At 48.4% G+C, this 17,065-nt stretch overlaps 3 protein-coding genes across 3 annotated transcripts; all 3 read left to right on the top strand.

The window, feature by feature from the left end:
* Window positions 1-323: 323 nt before the first annotated feature.
* On the top strand, window positions 324-3,909 carry N7458_012067 (GTPase RIA1; the record flags this gene model as incomplete). The annotated part of the gene is made up of 6 exons (XM_056915449.1): window positions 324-386; window positions 452-472; window positions 558-1,501; window positions 1,553-3,076; window positions 3,145-3,461; window positions 3,530-3,909. 6 exons carry the CDS (start codon window positions 324-326, stop codon window positions 3,907-3,909), a joined length of 3,249 nt encoding a protein of 1,082 aa, XP_056760203.1.
* An 8,441-nt stretch (window positions 3,910-12,350) lies between these two features.
* Window positions 12,351-13,768, top strand: N7458_012066 (uncharacterized protein; the record flags this gene model as incomplete). Its single annotated transcript, XM_056915448.1, has 3 exons — window positions 12,351-12,417; window positions 12,665-12,798; window positions 12,851-13,768. 3 exons carry the CDS (start codon window positions 12,351-12,353, stop codon window positions 13,766-13,768), a joined length of 1,119 nt encoding a protein of 372 aa, XP_056760202.1.
* A 1,514-nt stretch (window positions 13,769-15,282) lies between these two features.
* Window positions 15,283-16,102, top strand: N7458_012065 (DUF3716 domain-containing protein; the record flags this gene model as incomplete). Its single annotated transcript, XM_056915447.1, has 2 exons — window positions 15,283-15,645; window positions 15,716-16,102. 2 exons carry the CDS (start codon window positions 15,283-15,285, stop codon window positions 16,100-16,102), a joined length of 750 nt encoding a protein of 249 aa, XP_056760201.1.
* Between the last annotated feature and the right edge of the window lie 963 nt (window positions 16,103-17,065).

Here is a 17,065-nt window from a genome sequence, read left to right as displayed (position 1 = left end):
AGTCAACGGCTATGACGAAACTGTATAGCGCTAGTGTCACGTTCTAGTCCTTTTGAAATAATTGGGGAATAAAAACAAATTAAAAGATCTAGAATTCTATTTCACCGCCACAGCATTAGAAGTTGAATAAGAAAATTTAAGACCGTGAACTTTTGCGCGGTTCCGACATTTCTGGTCGTCGGGCCCAGAGCGCGTTTTGTATTTCCATTTCTCAGCAACTTTTTTTTTCTCCGGCGGCCATCCGACTGCTTTACTCTCTCCCCACCACTTCGCGCTCGCTGGACTTACTGGACAAAGGGAGAGAGATACCAGTGCCAGTCAAGATGCCCGTGGTCAACGTAGACGATCTTGTTCGCCTACAGCGGAAGCCCGAAGATATTCGCAATGTGAGTGTCTGCCCCTCCATCCCACCTCTGATGTCAGGCCCGTAATATACTAACCCACGCGCTAGATCTGCATTCTCGCCCACGTCGTAAGTCATACGACAACTGGCAAGGCCCTCTCTTGTATAAAGAATTCCGTCACTAACAACTCTTTTTGGTTTCTCACTTATATAGGATCATGGTAAGACTTCATTGACGGATAGCCTTATAGCCACCAATGGAATCATCTCCCCCAAGCTGGCGGGCAAGATCCGCTACTTGGACTCGCGGCCAGATGAGCAGCTTCGAGGCATTACCATGGAGTCCTCAGCCATCTCGCTGTTTTTCTCGATGCTTCGTCGTTCTAGCCCGGACGCGGCGCCCGTGCCCAAGGAGTATTTGATCAATCTCATTGATTCTCCGGGTCATATCGATTTTAGCAGTGAAGTCTCCACAGCATCACGCCTCTGTGATGGTGCTGTCGTGCTTGTCGACGCAGTCGAAGGTGTCTGCAGTCAAACTGTGACTGTGCTGCGCCAGACTTGGGTTGAGCAGCTGAAACCTATCCTCGTCATCAACAAGATGGATCGTTTGGTGAGTGAGCTCATGATGAGTCCCAGCGAAGCTTATTCGCACCTCAGTCGACTTTTGGAACAGGTCAACGCAGTCATCGGTAGTTTCTACCAGGGCGAGCGTATGGAGGATGATCTGCAGTGGCGAGAGCGCATGGAAGACCGTGTCAACGCCTCTGCTGCACGGGACAAAGACAAGTCTAAAAATAAGTCCCTAGAGGACGAGTCCGTTCAAAGTGTCAGCGATTTTGCCGAGTTTGAGGAGCGTGATGACGAGGACCTTTACTTCGCGCCCGAGAAGAACAATGTCATCTTTTGCAGCGCTGTGGATGGCTGGGCCTTCACCATTAGGCAATTTGCGGCCATCTATGAGAAGAAACTTGGTATTAAACGAACCATTCTGGAGAAAGTCCTTTGGGGTGACTTCTACTTGGATCCAAAGACAAAGCGGGTATTGGGACAGAAGCATCTGAAAGGCAGAGCGTTGAAGCCCATGTTCGTCCAATTGGTTTTGGACAGCATCTGGGCTGCATATGAAGCGACCACTGGAGGTGGCAAGGGCAAGGGGTAAGAAGTTTTGAATTTTCATAGGAAATATCCCCGCTAACACCTCCGCAGTGACCCTGTTTTGTTGGAGAAGATCACCAAGTCATTGAACATTTCCATTCCTCCTTACGTTCTGCGTTCGCGTGACCCAAAGAACATCATGACAACGCTGTTCTCTCAATGGTTACCTCTGTCCACTGCTGTTCTGGTTTCTGTTATTGAATACCTCCCAAGTCCCCCAGCTGCGCAGGCTACTCGACTTCCTGAGATGATTGAAGCATCGCCTGGCTCGGATCAAGTCTCCGAGTCTATTAAGCAAGCGATGGTGACCTTCAAGACCGGCCCCGAAGAGCCCGTTGTTGCCTACGTTAGCAAGATGGTGGCTATACCCGAAAGCGAGCTAAGCTCAAGCAAGAAGCGTGCTGGGGGTACTATGACCGCAGATGAGGCCAGAGAGATTGCTCGTCGCAAGCGAGAAGAAATTGCCAAGATGCAAGCAGAAGCTGGCGCAGGACAAAATGATTCCTTTGAGAGAATGACATCCGCATTTGAGAGTACAACTCTTATTACCGAGACTGATGAGCCAGAGGAGCCGATAGAGAAGGAGGACCCGGAACACCTGATTGGATTTGCTCGACTCTATTCAGGCACACTCTCAGTTGGAGACTCGGTATATGTTCTGCCACCTAAGTTCTCGCCAGCGAACCCCCACGCAAGCCCAGAGCCTAAGAAGGTCACGGTTACAGACTTGTACCTTCTTATGGGCAGAAGCTTGGAGCCTCTCCAGTCCGTTCCAGCAGGCGTGGTCTTTGGTATTGGTGGCCTTGCGGGCTACGTACTCAAAACTGGTACTCTTTGCAGCCAACTCGAAGGAAGCATCAACTTGGCTGGTGTCTCGCTGAGCACACCGCCAATTGTTCGTGTTGCTCTTGAGCCTGCCAACCCAGCAGATCTCGGTAAGATGATCACTGGTCTGCGTCTGCTTGAACAGAGTGATCCTTGTGCACAGTATGAGGTTCTTCCCAGCGGTGAACACGTTATCTTGACAGCAGGTGAATTGCATTTGGAGCGGTGCGTTAAGGATCTCCGTGAGCGTTTCGCCCGCTGTGAAATCCAGACTGGTGAAGCTATCGTGCCCTACCGTGAAACCATCGTTGATGCTCCCGAGATGGCCCCTCCCAAGAACCCAGAGTTGGGCCGTGGAAGTGTTCTCTCCGTCTCCGCATTCAATCAGATGACCGTCCGCCTGCGCGTCATGCCAATGTCTACCGCTGTCACAGACTTCTTGACTAAACAAGTTGGTACTATCAAGCGACTCCAGGCAGAGAAACGTACGGTTGCCGAGTCAAAATCAGAGGCAGAGTCCGCAGTTGCAGACGGTGCCCAGCAAGTTGACGCTGCCGGGGAAGTGGGTGAAGGCAATGTTCTATCATTGAATGAATTCCGAGACGAACTGGACAAGGTGTTCAACGAAGAAGTCAAGGAAGACAAAGAGCTTTGGAAGAACGTCGTTGACCGAATTACTGCATTCGGACCTCGGAGAGTTGGACCTAACATTTTGGTGGATGCTACTTCAGTCAACACCTGCGAAAAATTGTGAGTCTGCGCGCCAACAGAGAATGACTGTATTTTCCTTATGCTGACATCTTCTCTCTAATATCTAGCTTGCTTGAGGACTCTAAACAAAATGTCGTTTCTTCCGATGATATGAAAGCCCTGCTGGTACGCGACCTCTGCGACAAGATTGCATACGCCTTCCAGCTGGCCACGGGCCAAGGACCCCTCTGCCAGGAACCCATGCAAGGTGTCGCCGTCTTCCTAGAAGATCTCTCTGTGGAAGCCAGCTCCAGTGATGAGCTGGATATGGGCCGTCTGACCGGCGATTCCATCAAGCTTGTCCGCGAGGGTATCACCCAAGGCTTCCTCGACTGGAGCCCCCGCATCATGCTTGCAATGTACTCCTGCGAGATCCAAGCAACAAGTACGTATTCTACATTCCCCTCATCTCACGTTTATAAGAAACTAACTCCTGTCTCCCCTCCACCATAGCCGAAGTCCTCGGCCGCGTCTACGGCGTCATAACCCGCCGCCGAGGCCGCATCCTCTCCGAAGTCATGAAAGAAGGAACTCCCTTCTTCACTATCCTCGCCCTCCTGCCCGTCGCCGAATCCTTTGGATTCGCTGAGGAAATCCGGAAGCGCACGTCCGGCGCGGCACAGCCCCAACTAATCTTCACTGGGTTCGAGGCTCTAGATGAGGATCCCTTCTGGGTTCCGGCTACAGAGGAGGAATTGGAGGATTTGGGTGAGTTGGCGGATCGGGAGAATGTGGCTAAGAGGTATATAGATGCCGTGAGGAGTCGGAAGGGTCTTGTTGTGCAGGGGCGAAAGTTGATTGATGCGGAGAAGCAGAAGACGTTGAAAAAGTAGGGCGGCAAAGCGGAAAGTGTGTTCCAGGGGGAGTTTGGGGATTTTAGACTCATCTGTTAGTGTTTATTATCTGCACCTGGAAGCTACATTGAGGCTTGAGATTAGCAGGGATAGCCGCAGCGCTATGTTTAAGAAGTTCACACACCAAGGAAGAATAATACCCTATAATCAGCTTAGACTCGTAATTGTATTACTATCTTCAAATACCCTCATTGACGATTTCAAGATTTCTACTACTACCTACCTCTCTTCTATCACACCGTGCATCAAATCTTCTGACCAGTCCTTTCCTGACTGTATATTCCCACCACTAAGAGACTATTCCTGATGAGTAACCTGATACTATTCGAACTTTACTGTAGGCATCGCCGAAACTCCCTCTAATCTAGCTGAATTGCCCATGCTATATACGTTGGGCTACCTACGTATTACCTATTAATCTTCTCCTGCTTTCACCCTCGCTCCTGCTAGCTACCTTCCTGTTGATTTGGCAGTTGATCTGGCAGTTGATCTGGTAGCTGATAAATGTAAAATGCAACAATAAGTTTCCATCACCAATCAGTCCATTTCCTCGGATGTTGGATCTGATCAGACATCTTCCATGGGATCTTCTCGGTCCTTCCTGTCATCCTCTCGTGCAATACAGAACGCAACCATAATCAATGCAACATGTCGCATGTTACTCTGCGAGGAAATCTTCCATGGAACGTACTCCTGGAGTTGCATGTAATCGGGATATTTCCCTTGTGTTCCTTTCACGAACTGTATGTATGACGCGTTGTATGAACCGATCGTGACAAATAGCTCATGTCGGTCCTGCGAGATGATTATGCGGCTAAGAGATCTTGATAGCATATAGTCAGGCTAGCATCAAGGCTAATTCTATACCGAGACCCCACCATCCGAAGACCTGGGTTCGGAATCATTCTCATTAAGGCATCTTGGGTAACTCCCTATGGGATCCGGTAAGATCTATGCGACTATCTGCGCCGCCTCTTGCCAGAGAACACTCGGGGTCTGCTTCCTGTGGCGATATACTGCCTTTGCCTCGAATTGGGGCACGGATTCTCCGCGAATCGCCGCCGACTTCGAGGTATCCATCTGTTAGCGCAGTCAAGGTCTTCTTTTTCACTCTGGAACCCAGCTGCACCGAGGCGAACGGCGTGCGATGGGCTGTCTAACGGCAGCGTATACCAGGAATGTTCGTTGTGAGAATTTTCTGTATCTGGGTGACGCTATCGTTGATGACCTGCTTATCCTTTGCCTTTGGAAAGGACTCCCTGGAGATTGACGTAGCCGAGTTGTCGGAGGGTCTGGGAAGGTCTTTATGAGACTGATAGGTCTTTCTAACCTCTTTCCTTGCCTCTGGGCTTATCTTTTTCTTTAACGAGTATAATTCGTAGCTTCTACTTAGTTATAATTATTATATCGTTAGGAACTATCCCCTGACTTTCTGGTCAAATTCTATACTAAGAATGAGTACTGTGTGTCTTAGTCTTAGTAGATTGATAAGACCTTAAATAAAAGATGCCTTTAGTCCAGGAATTTGGTAACTTAATGCAGGATTCCTGCCTCTCTCTAGCCTATAGTAGCTAAGATAGATTAGAAAGAGTGCTAGTTCTGACCCTTCTGAAGAAAAGTGTATACGGTCTTCTACTAAGACTACCAGTAACTTGGAAAAATGAGTAACACAAGAGATGGCCTATACGAGTACGATAGAAACCCTGTTCTACGAACCGATCTAAAGGATATCAATGGGTAATGCATCTCACGTCCTTAGAAGAGTCTAGGACGCGTAACGCGTATGCGTTTCTAAATCCCACCTCCTGCCTAAGCGACCTTTTGGCTGAGTTTTGCTCTCGGCTCTTTTGGGCTCCTCGTAACTCACTCTATTGAACACAATCCTGGTAGACCCAAACCTTACAATATAAGAAGTCAAAGGGAGAAATTGTGTTTAAAGCTCATACAAGTCTCCCGTGAAGCCTCCTTAAATCAGTTTGTAAGTGGTCCATAGCCTGCTATTACCCTCAATCCGTAGTAGATAGAATGTGTATAGCAATCCCTATGCACATAAAGACGGAGCAACGTAATCGGCCTTGCATACACCCACAATTCCATGGCTACGATAAATGCGTACCAGTAACAGGATCAATACTCTGCTCGCAATCAGCACAAATCCTCTCGATGCCTATATGGCTGGCAGAGAAGGTAGCGAATGAACGTCTCCACCAGTGCTGTCTCTGCCACTTCGAAACTCCATAATTTGGAATACTGGATGGAAATATGCCTTTTCTCAACAACGATTTGGATAATCCCCCGCTCTCACCCTATCCATTACGCACGTACCTTACTTACCTAGGTCGCGCGATACGAAAGCGGTGTTCTTATATTATATTTTAAAAACGTTAGAGGATATAGTTTCTGTTAACTTTCTTTCTGGTACATACGACCATAGGGTGTGGAGAACAGGGCTTCCCGTCCGCTCAGCCGTACTTAAGCCACACGCCGGCCAGTTAGTAGTATGGTGGGTGACCACATGCGAATCCTGGCTGTTGTATGTCCGTTTTCACTCAATTTTTGTGACTGGTTGGGACGAGTGCCTTTGCCGCTTTACTCTTCAGCCCCTTCAGGCCCTCTATTCTCCACCCGAAAGCCCTGAACCCCCCTGAAGCGCTGACACGCGTGGCCCCTCGGCTAAACTTTCCCTCCATCCCCCCTTCCCCTCGTGGCCCAATCCCAACATTACTTTTTGAGTGGCCTGAACTGATCCTCATGGGAGCTGATCACGGAAAATAGATTCACCGTGGCTATAACACCCATCTGGTCTGGTCTTGGCTATCTCTTCTCCAAGGACGCAGTGAAGATTTTGACCAAAGAAGAGGTGTAAAACGAATGGCTCGCTGCTATGAAAATAACGATAAGCGAAGAGCTCTACCGTCTCCGAATGTATGGGCTGCCTCACTAATTGAAACTGAATTGAACTGGCGACCTTTTTTATTCTCCCCCATGGACCACCATTGTGAAGGCTTGGAGGTTCCCTATCCGGGGAAAGGATCCACACCCTTGCGCCCATTGGCTCGTGTGTTCTCACGTCGTCTCCTATGGGGATCTGATAGATATTGATTAGTTTTTAATTAACTATGGCTGGCAGATCCTCTGCTTATTGGGTGCTTATCCACGCAGTTTCTTGTTTGAGGCTACATATGTCCGTATCTAGTCTTAAAAGGATGTTCATGATCGGCTAGTCTTTACAGAAGGATATCTTAGTGATTACTGTAGTGAAGAGAAGGCCATGAAACACGCTGGATTGCCAGTAAGATGGCGTAGGTCGAACTGGGCGAATCACCAAACAGATCTACTCGGTTGCGGTCTTGCGGAGATCAAAGAGCCGTTTTCACGCCAATTGCACAATTGATTCATGAGTCCGCAAGATACTTTCTCCTGACAAAAGGCCTTTCAATGCTAGAGGAAGCCCGAATCACGGCAGACTCAGCTATCGGAAAGGCACACTACCACTTGTCCCGGAGTTGTATTCGCTACATTGCTATGGAGGAAGTAGTATGTTCTATAGCCCAAGGGGATCAAGAAAATGTCTCCGACGTCCCTCTGTTGCAATATGCCGCAACGTCCTGGGTATTGCATGCCAAAGAAAGCGAGAAAAGAGGTATCTCTCAAGAAGACCTTCTGGAGTTCCTTTACTATCCATCAAAATCATTCCTTGCATTATGGGTGCAGGTGTACAATTCATCATGCCTGAGCCGACATACACACTTGCCCGAAGGACTGGACTTCGTACATAGTTTATGAAGTTTTGGAATTCTGGGGCCACTGAGATTAATCTGTGAGAAAAGCTGGACTGATGTCAATGTGAGAGACTGTATGGGTTGGACACCGATGTCATATGCCGTAGTCAAAGGGGTGGGAAATGGTAGTTGAACTATTGCTTAACTCAACCCGAGTTGATCCGGATATAAAGGACAATGATGGTCGGACGCCGCTATCCTTGGCTGCGGGCAAAGGGTGGGGCGCAGTTGTCGAATTGATAGCCAAATCAAACCGAGTTGAACCCGATGCAAAAGATAAAGGGCGGGAAGCAGTAGTTAAATTGCTGCTTAGCTCAAACAGGGTAGGTCCGAACATAAAGGACAACGATGGTCGGACACCGCTAGCCATGGTTGTGAGTCTTTAGACTTTGAGTGAAGAGCAAGAAGAAGTAGTTAAACTACTACTTAACTCAAGGCGGGTTGAGCCAAACGCGAAAGACTCCAAAGGGCGAACCGCATTAGAAGAGGCAATGTTCTATGCACGTGAAGCAACAGTCCAGCTGCTGCTCAGCTCAAATAGGGTTGATCCGGAACTAGTAGATGAAAATAGCGATACGCTACTAGCGAGATAAATCATTTGGAACCAACAGGCAATCGTAAAGCTCCTGCTTCGCTCAAAAAGGGTTGACTCCAAGACAAAGAATCGGCTGGGTCTAACGCCGATATCCATAGCAGCAAACCTTGGTAGGGTGTCAATTCTCGACCTGTCGCTCAACTCCAACCAAGCTGATTTTGAAGCAAACGTTCGGAAGGATGAGGTGCAATCAAATAATTCAAGTTGACCAATACCAATCTATAATCTCTCGGAAAGTTATACTGGGATCGTTACCAGATCTGGTCGATCATCTCGATGCTCGATGGTATGCTAAAGTTGTCGATGACACACTTTCGCTCAGAATAGTCTCGGATTCTAGGAAGTGCAGAACTTCAGTTACGGCGCTGGTATCTGGTAGGTCTGACAAGGACTGGCTTCATGACAATCTGTTAAACACGGGCGCACTGGAAAATGCCGACAGAAACAGTATGAAGCCGAAGATGGGAGACTTTCTGCGCGTGGAACTTTGCTGTGTAAAATGGGAGGACCAAAAACGAATCTCGGGTGTTATTAAGGCCGAAAGAACCCTGGACGAAAGATGCAACGGATAAAAAATATCCTAAACGCTATAAATTCCAGGCCGCAAGATGCCACAGAATACGTTTCAAGACTCCTTAACTGGCGAAATGAGTTGGCGAATACCTGCCAGGGCGAGGAGAGTCTGAGATCAATTTGAACTCATTACTATCAACAAAATTGCCAAACTCTGAGCTCCAAACGGATTTCTCAAATCTTGGTCATACTCGACGAATGCTCTCTTGAATCCAACAGCCTATTCCATCCTTCGGTATTCACTGCACGATGTCTTGTATGGATTTACTCTAGGATTTCAGCACTAGAGTCGGTCCTTCTATTGGGTCCTTCAAAGCATTGTCCTAGTAAAAAGCGTTTTTGCCGATATTCAACAATAATGGGGCGGAGGCTCGATCAAAATTCCCTAGGAGGCGTCTCACCAATATATTTTCAGCAGGAAGTGACCAGATCCTGGGCTTGTTGAGGCCCCGAGAATTTAATATTAATGAAAGTGTTGTCATCCAGGCAACTTATCCTCTTTTCCTAGCTGTATCTTCTAGAGATTTGAAGACAACCAAACACCTTATTGAAAGCGGTGCTGACTTGAATATGGAAGCTTGGAAGACTGACTGGCCTCTTGTCTTGATAGCTATCGGGGGTAGCAATATATCAGGGGTCGGACGCCTATTAGAGGCCGGAGCGGACGTGAATGCAGGACGCGCCACTCATTGAATGAAGCCTCTCTTCGTAGCTATCACAGAAGGCCACGTCGAATTGATTAGAAACCTCGTTGAAAATGGAGTGGATCGAGACGACGTTGCATGGATTGGACAAGGTTTCCTGACCGAGGAAGAGGTTGAACAGCAACAAACACCCCAGCGAAGAAATTCGAGACATGCTGATGCAAAGGAGGAAAGGTGTAGAGAAAAAGGAGGTCGAAAGGAAAGGACCTTGAAGGAATAGAAGCGGAGGATGATTCTGACCATGAAGAATCATAGCGCTGATAGGTATATCTGCTGGAGATTTGATCTTGGAAGACAGATTAATTGGCCGGTAATTGCCCTGACACCGTCTAGGTGTTCTAATAGAGCAACAAATAGCCTTGTCTTTGTCCCCGAAAAAAGGTTCATTTTCAGCGTGCACCCCCACTAAGAATAGATATAACCAGGTTCCCACACTCATCGTTTAATGCATACCCTCTTCTTCCGACAATCGTCACACGCGCGAGATACTCGCCTCTGTAGTTTTGAGCTTTTCTTCATAGTTTCTTCACTTGTAAGATCCATAAGAAGGAGGGGTGTATCCAAGTGAGATGCGAAGGACCACTCTCAGAGGGGCGATGCATAGGGCGGGGACCTCGGGAAAGTGAAAACGAAGACCGTCATTGAAATGTAGCTTCTTGGTAGTTCTGGGGGAACGCGTAACAAATAGACAACGTTTCGTGAGCCCGCGTGGGAGGAGAGCTGGTTCGGCTCAGGAATTCGGCACCCTAATCCCCTCAGGCCCCCCTAGAGCCGAAGGCATCAATATAAATCATGGGGATAACCTCAACACAGGATTCATAACAGACCCTTTCAGCTAATGTAAGTAGGGTTTATATATCGGTCTTGCCAAAATCATTTCCAAGATTTCAATCAGTAGCAAAACTCTGTGGGGCTTTATCGATGCCATGATTTCATAAGAATCTGATACCTAATGGTAGGACTGATAGAAAACATAGGATGAAGGAGAGAGAAAGTAGGTTCTAGCACGATGTAGGGGTGGTTAAATCAAGGTGACGTCGGCTCCGTCTACAATGTTACTATACCGGGAAAGCTTGTTGCAACTCGGGCTGCGGATCCTGTCCGTGGCCCTTTTTAGGCCTTATATAAGGTAAAGGAGTAGTATACCAAATAATAGTCCTTTATGGCTAAATAAATTTCTAGTGGTAACCTAAACCATTTACGTAGAAATATATATTTAAAATTGACTGATAGGGGTAGTTAACTAGTTAAGTTAATCGCGGGTATCTCCAAACCTTGCACCTAGTAGGGTATATACCTTACCTACCTTCTGTCCTCTATGTATGCTTATAGAAAGCAAGATAATAAATCGCCTCCTAGAACGTATGTACAAAGGAAATAGATCAGGCCAATGAATATTGATTGATTGACGAATCAAAAGAGACTCTACTCTCCAGGCGTGACCACTAGGTATCGGCCGTATAACATCACTGATAGGAAGATACCCGTGACTCTAACCATCACTTTAGAAATTCCCTTCCTCTTGGTTCTTTCTCCTCATCCGCCCCACATTCCATCCGACAACCGATTACTCTTGACAACCTCAGGCCATCCATAGGCATCCCTACGCGAAATGGACAGAGGAACTGCCCAGAGAATTGGTCTGCCATATGGTGGTGCTAGGGCAGGCGAGAATTTAACCCGTCTTTATGGTCAAAGGTAAGCGAGCTGACCTGAGTTGACACGAAATGGATAGGTTTCATAGATGATTACTCATATTAGGACGTCTTTACGGGGGGTTCTATATGGAGCTAGCCTACTACCCAGAGAAAGCGCCCGGATGGGAGCTCGAGGACTTCAGCGAAGACACATCATGAAAGGATCTCCCGCATGCGATGGCGGTAATGACTGCGGCAGTTCCCGCTAACTACGCGCACCAAAGTATCACTCTCCACGAAGTCAAATGCCTGGTTAAGTTGATATGGAACCGGGGAGCGCGTGGTCCTTTCTAAAGAGATGAGATCCATCCGATTAGTAGCAGTCTAGACTACACTAGGAAAGGGGGGCTAACATTATTTATGCCTATACACAGTTATTGCTGATCTCATACATGGGCCAGAGGCACGGGAGGATCACACAAGCTACATTCGATGGGGAACGCCTGACTATACAGTACTCTCAACCATTTAGCCTTAACGAAGAGGATCAGACCTCCGGCTCCGGAGGCCTTTTCCGTCGCTACATGATTAGTTGCCCTGTCAGACTAGGAGGACTGACTCTTCCATTTCAGGCGCTCCGATAAAAGTGTTGATGAACACATGGACGTGGATTCACATATGCTTCCAGAACCTGTTTAGTGGGATTTGGCTCTGGCCTTGACATTGTATTTTCATATTTTAATTTTGAAGATTGCTGATCGAGAATATCCTCCAACTGAAGGCTGCTCGTCTTACAACCATAATGAACAATACCTCTTGATAGGCGCGACCTTGTAGTGGGAAATTGCAAGCACTTAGTTTTCCTCTTCTACATACGTCTCGACAGCAGGTATAATGATAAGTGGTTAATAGTTCATATAAGAAATGGTAGTGAACTAGAGTGCGGAGACTATATTGCAAGTGTAGTTCACACAAGAACTACAAGTGGTCAGCTTAGTTCACTTCTGAACTAAACTGATCTCCGGTACCGTGGTACACGGGCGGATACTAAGCCCCTATCAACTCTTGTGAGTCCGGACCTTCCCGTCGCCGTTGACACTTTGCACCTTCTACATTAACGTGGCCCATCATGGCTCCTGCCGACGATGACTGCGATTTTGAGATCACCTCCCGCTGGGAGGAGATCCTTGAGTGGTGTAAGTCACTTTGCTTCCTTAAAATCCTTCCTATCTCAGCGACGTGAAGCCCAACTACATTCTTCGAGTATATACTCTATAACTCACGAAATGTCAAACTCAGGCCCGATGCCCCCTCCAACCTCACATGCCTCCGCTTCTGCCTCCGGAGCTTTGGTCCGCCATACTCTATCATGCCCAAGTACGCCTTTATCACGATCAAGAGCACCATCGACAAGCGGACAGTCGGCTGTTACTCCATCCGCAGCTGCTCAATCCGGACGCTTCTCGGAAACAACCAAGACCCAGGTAAAAGCCATATATGGTGGTTCCAAGAGATGCTGGGTTTGTCGAGGGGGAATGGCCGACTGTGCGCATGTTTTTGCCAAGGAAGACGACCAAGTATGCCATTTCCATGTGGTGTTCGTTCAATGACGCTAATCTGTTTGTATAGACGGACTGCTGGGATAAGGCGGGCCTTATCCCACCTGGGGCTAATCTCAAGTCAAAGGAGAATGCCATCTTCCTCTGCAAGTCATGTCACTGCCAGTTTGACAATGCCTACAACCCAGGAATTGTCTTCTTCCCTGCCGACTTGGAGTTCTTCATTGAATGGGAGAAGGCTGATCAAGCCCGCCGGAAGGAAGCGGCCCAGAATGGCGCGCATGTCCGCCGAAGTCCACCCACAGCTGCTGCATATAAGGCTCACCAGGTGGGACAAGCCCGGGTTGACCCAAACTCAATTGGCGGCCTATATCGTACTGCCGTTTTGGACACGTTTTTTGCCTCCGACCTTCCGAAATCCGTGCGCCGCGAGGTCCTTGAATACCGTTCCCGGTTGAAGCAATGGCACGGGGAGCCGATGTATACAATCCGCCAAGCATTCATCATCCTGGGTACACTACAAGTCAAGTTGCTTGACCCGGAGATCAAGAGACAGCTTCGAGAGTTGCAGGACCTTTATACAAGCGATGACTTGGAAGATGATGACGATGATTCTGACGATGATTCTCTACTGAGAAGCGTCAATCGTCTCAACAGGGGTACAAAACGCCCACATCCAGGGCCCGAGGATGGAAACAATGCCGGACCTCGCGGTAGCGTCCATGGAAACCCAGATGACGGTGAATGCCTTGGTGATCCGCAGACAAGTCCGAAGGATAGGCAGGATTGTTTGGGTGGATCTGCCAAAAGACTCAAGCGCGGCTGTCGCTCCGTGGACGTGACAGCTTTGGCCTGTCGTGATCTGGCCAGTCGTGATCACCTCCTCCTCGCACCGCATCGTACGTTGGCTCGGAGATGGCAATTAGGACCCGATATGACAACCGAAGATGCAATTCGCATTCGCTCGCACTTTATGGCTCCGGCATAAGGAAGTTCTCCACAAGAGGAACTGTCCTGGCCCCTTTTCTATATTTCCTTTTTGGTCGCATGAGTTCCTTTGGGAGTGTCCACCAGTCACTTTTGCTTACTGACTGGCGCGGGTGACTGTGATCGATCTTGAATCAGATCCTGTCCGACCAGCCAATAGCTTATATTGCTTGGCTTTATAATTATCCTGTATTGCTAGGTAGCATTCATCGTCCTGGCTTTACGTATAACTGTGGTAATATTGAAAAACCATTGACCGTTTCTTGATTCCCTACTTTGAAAAATGTACTTGCTGAGGAACTCGTAGAATTCATAAAAGGTAGCTACGGATTGTGTAGTCCGTAACTCTCGTGAGAGTTACGGATTTTGGGGTAGGTTGGAACCCGGTAACTCGCACGAGAGTCGTGCGATTTCCTGATCAACCCGCAGAAGCTGAGCCATGATATCTTCACGGGTCTCACGTAACCCCTGAAGCCTTCGCTCCACATCGCTCTGTCTCAAAGGAACATATTCTGTGGGTGCTCGATCACGGAAACTGCATCGATGTCCCTGTCCAGCCCAATGACAATTCGCACAGTCAAAAAGCCTGCCTGGGACAATAACACACGAGGCAAATAACCCCTGACCCCGCTGGCAGTGATTGCAAGCTTGCTCAGGTACTACCTGGGGACCAGTTGCTTGTGCCAAGAGTGCTTCCACGTTCTCGTTCCTCCATCCGACTAATCGGTAGAACGCTGGGCCATCGTAGGAGGACCGGGACGCACGCAAAACAGGCTCGCGGTACAGTCCATTCTCGCGTAGTGCGTACAGTCTAGTTGACATGTTGTGACTGTTACGGCGTCCTCTTCTCCAAGGATTTGCGAGTGCGGCCTCGGCCCAGTAACCTGGCTCCTCTTCATCAGCAGGCCCCTCCCTATCTCTTCTGGTAAGGGGTCGAGGTGCATCCGTAGGGCCGTAGTAAGGTCGAGGTGCATCGGAATGATCGAGATTCATGACCTGACTAGCTGTGAGTTTCTTCCTTAGTGCTTTATAGTCGTTACGTACCGTCGGTGGATAAGGGTAGATGTAGATTGTAGGTCTCAGAGGTGTAAGAGGGGGAGTAATTAGAAGTTTGGTTTAATCAGGCAGATCACCGTGGCCCTCAAGTCAACACTCGTCAACCTTCCATCTTCAACCTTCCATCTTCAACCTTCCATCTTCAACCTTCCATCTTCAACCTCATATCTCTTATTTCCTCTCTCCCTTTCCATCCACCATCTACCTTTTACATCTCCAACCTCTCTTCAAACATCACCAAGATGGATACTACCTGGGATTCGACCGGGCAACAGCCTCAAAATCCAACCCCTGCTCCAACCCAGAGCACCCCCCAGAGCACCCCCCGGATCCCCCTCAGGACCCCCAGCAGCTCTCTGAATGGCAAATCACCCGCCAAGCAACATCTCGCGGGCTAGGTGCTATCCTCCCGACCTAGTAAGTCTCCCATATTGGATCAAAGTGAGGCATGAAACTTATATGAACGATAGCTGGCCCGGCGAGCCCGATTATTCTAAGATCGGGGAGCCATTCGTCGTCCCGGAGGCGCATGCGGGGGATTCAGATCGACCTCCCGGGGAGTGGGCACGGTATATCTGGCAGGCCGCTTTCAGAGTTGCTCGCAGGGGGGAATTCCTGAAGGGCCAGCTCCCCATGCTGTTGAAAAAGGAACCGGTCCGGGAGCTTATGGCTCGCGTGCGTTACTTCGCGGGTGGCAGACGCAAGGATGAGATACTTGGCAACCACCGGGTCAATGTCGAATCTGCGGCGGTCTTTTGCCAGGGAGAGGTGAAGACCAATGAACATCGGTGCGATAGCTGTCTGCAGGGATGGGGCCCCTGGGTATGTTACTCCTTTCAGGTACTTCAATAGTCAGGGGGAATAAAGGTGACTGATGAGTTAATAGGCACAGTGTGTGCAACTACAGGAGGGCGAAGGATATCTTAGTGCCTGCGCCAACTGCATCTGGAATGGACAATTTGAGCGATGCAGCTTGTGGCAGCGTGCGCAGGCCCCTTCGACCCCGGGGGATCAAAACCGGGGCCACCAACGCAACAAGCGCTCAATCAGCAAGAAAACGGCCTATGAAGCATGGGCAGACATGAAACGCAATGTGGATATGGTGGAAGAGCTCGCAGCCGAGATTGCGGAGGCTCACGCAACTCAGCAATGGGCAGTGGTAGGTACGCTGGTAAAGCAGCAACAGCGCTGGTTGGATAACCTTAAGCGCCCACGTGGCATTCTGGACCAAGTCCACCCCGCTGAGCCTAACTCGCCGCAGCAACCTGAGGGAAACTAGTTAGGCATGGTCCGTGGCGGTGTCTGCAACGTTTTCGTTCACACATAATTTTGACTTAGATACTGGATCTCACGAATTCATTTGCAATTAATGCGTCCCATCAAATGCTCATTTCTCATCCATGGAAAACGTAAAATGATATATATTGTGTAAAAGCGAGCTGAATTGGTATAGGCTAGTATACAAGTGGACGAATAAGAACTACCGGAGCCATCAGGTAAAGATTGATTGATTGGAGAAGAAGAGAAATAGTCAAACGAATGGAAAGGGGGTAGGTTGAGCTATCCTATAGCGGTGTGACCGAGGTCACGTGCTATTGAATCAGGTCTTACAGTATGCTATCAGCTATATCGCTGTTCAGAGGCATAATTACTTAGTTATTAAAAGTATCTAGAATCAAAAACGATTTCTCTTATTTTGAATGGTAGCGTTAAAGGCAATGCGGATTGAGATAAAGCACAATAGGAAGGGCGGTCCCTAGAGCGGTCAGGTTGTGAACCGCTCATAGGGATTTTGTGACTTGGCCGCTATTGTCCTCCCTAGGTGGGGTTATCAAGTCGAGTAGGAATTACGTTGACAAAAAAGGTGGGAATTTGACAAAGGAGATAGGATCTGCTTATAACTCTAAACTTTGGAATACACCTTTCCAATCGATGTGATCTATAGGAGGTCTATTTGCAAGGATCTGAGTGGCTGTGTAATATCATTCAATAAGAACCGCAGCATGAAATTGTGACAAGTCTTCGGCAGCGCTAACGACGAGCTCAGCCTCGGGGGCGGCTCTTTTATAATTTATTTTTCCCCCTCCGTCACTTTTCTTATTTTCACTCTTTGTAAGTTCTTAGGAACCATTCGTGCCCGCAATCCACAGCTAGTGTCATGGGAGACCCGTTATCCGTGGCAGGAAGTGCCCTTTGGGTGATATCCCTTGGTCTTCAAGCCTGTCAAGGTCTAGCATTATAC

This window comes from Penicillium daleae, assembly GCF_028827525.1.
Source record: "Penicillium daleae strain IBT 16125 chromosome Unknown utg000009l_segment0_segment0, whole genome shotgun sequence".
Lineage (NCBI taxonomy): Eukaryota > Fungi > Ascomycota > Eurotiomycetes > Eurotiales > Aspergillaceae > Penicillium > Penicillium daleae.
Note: the sequence above shows the minus strand (reverse complement) of the source record. Positions and strands in the feature narration are given on the sequence as shown.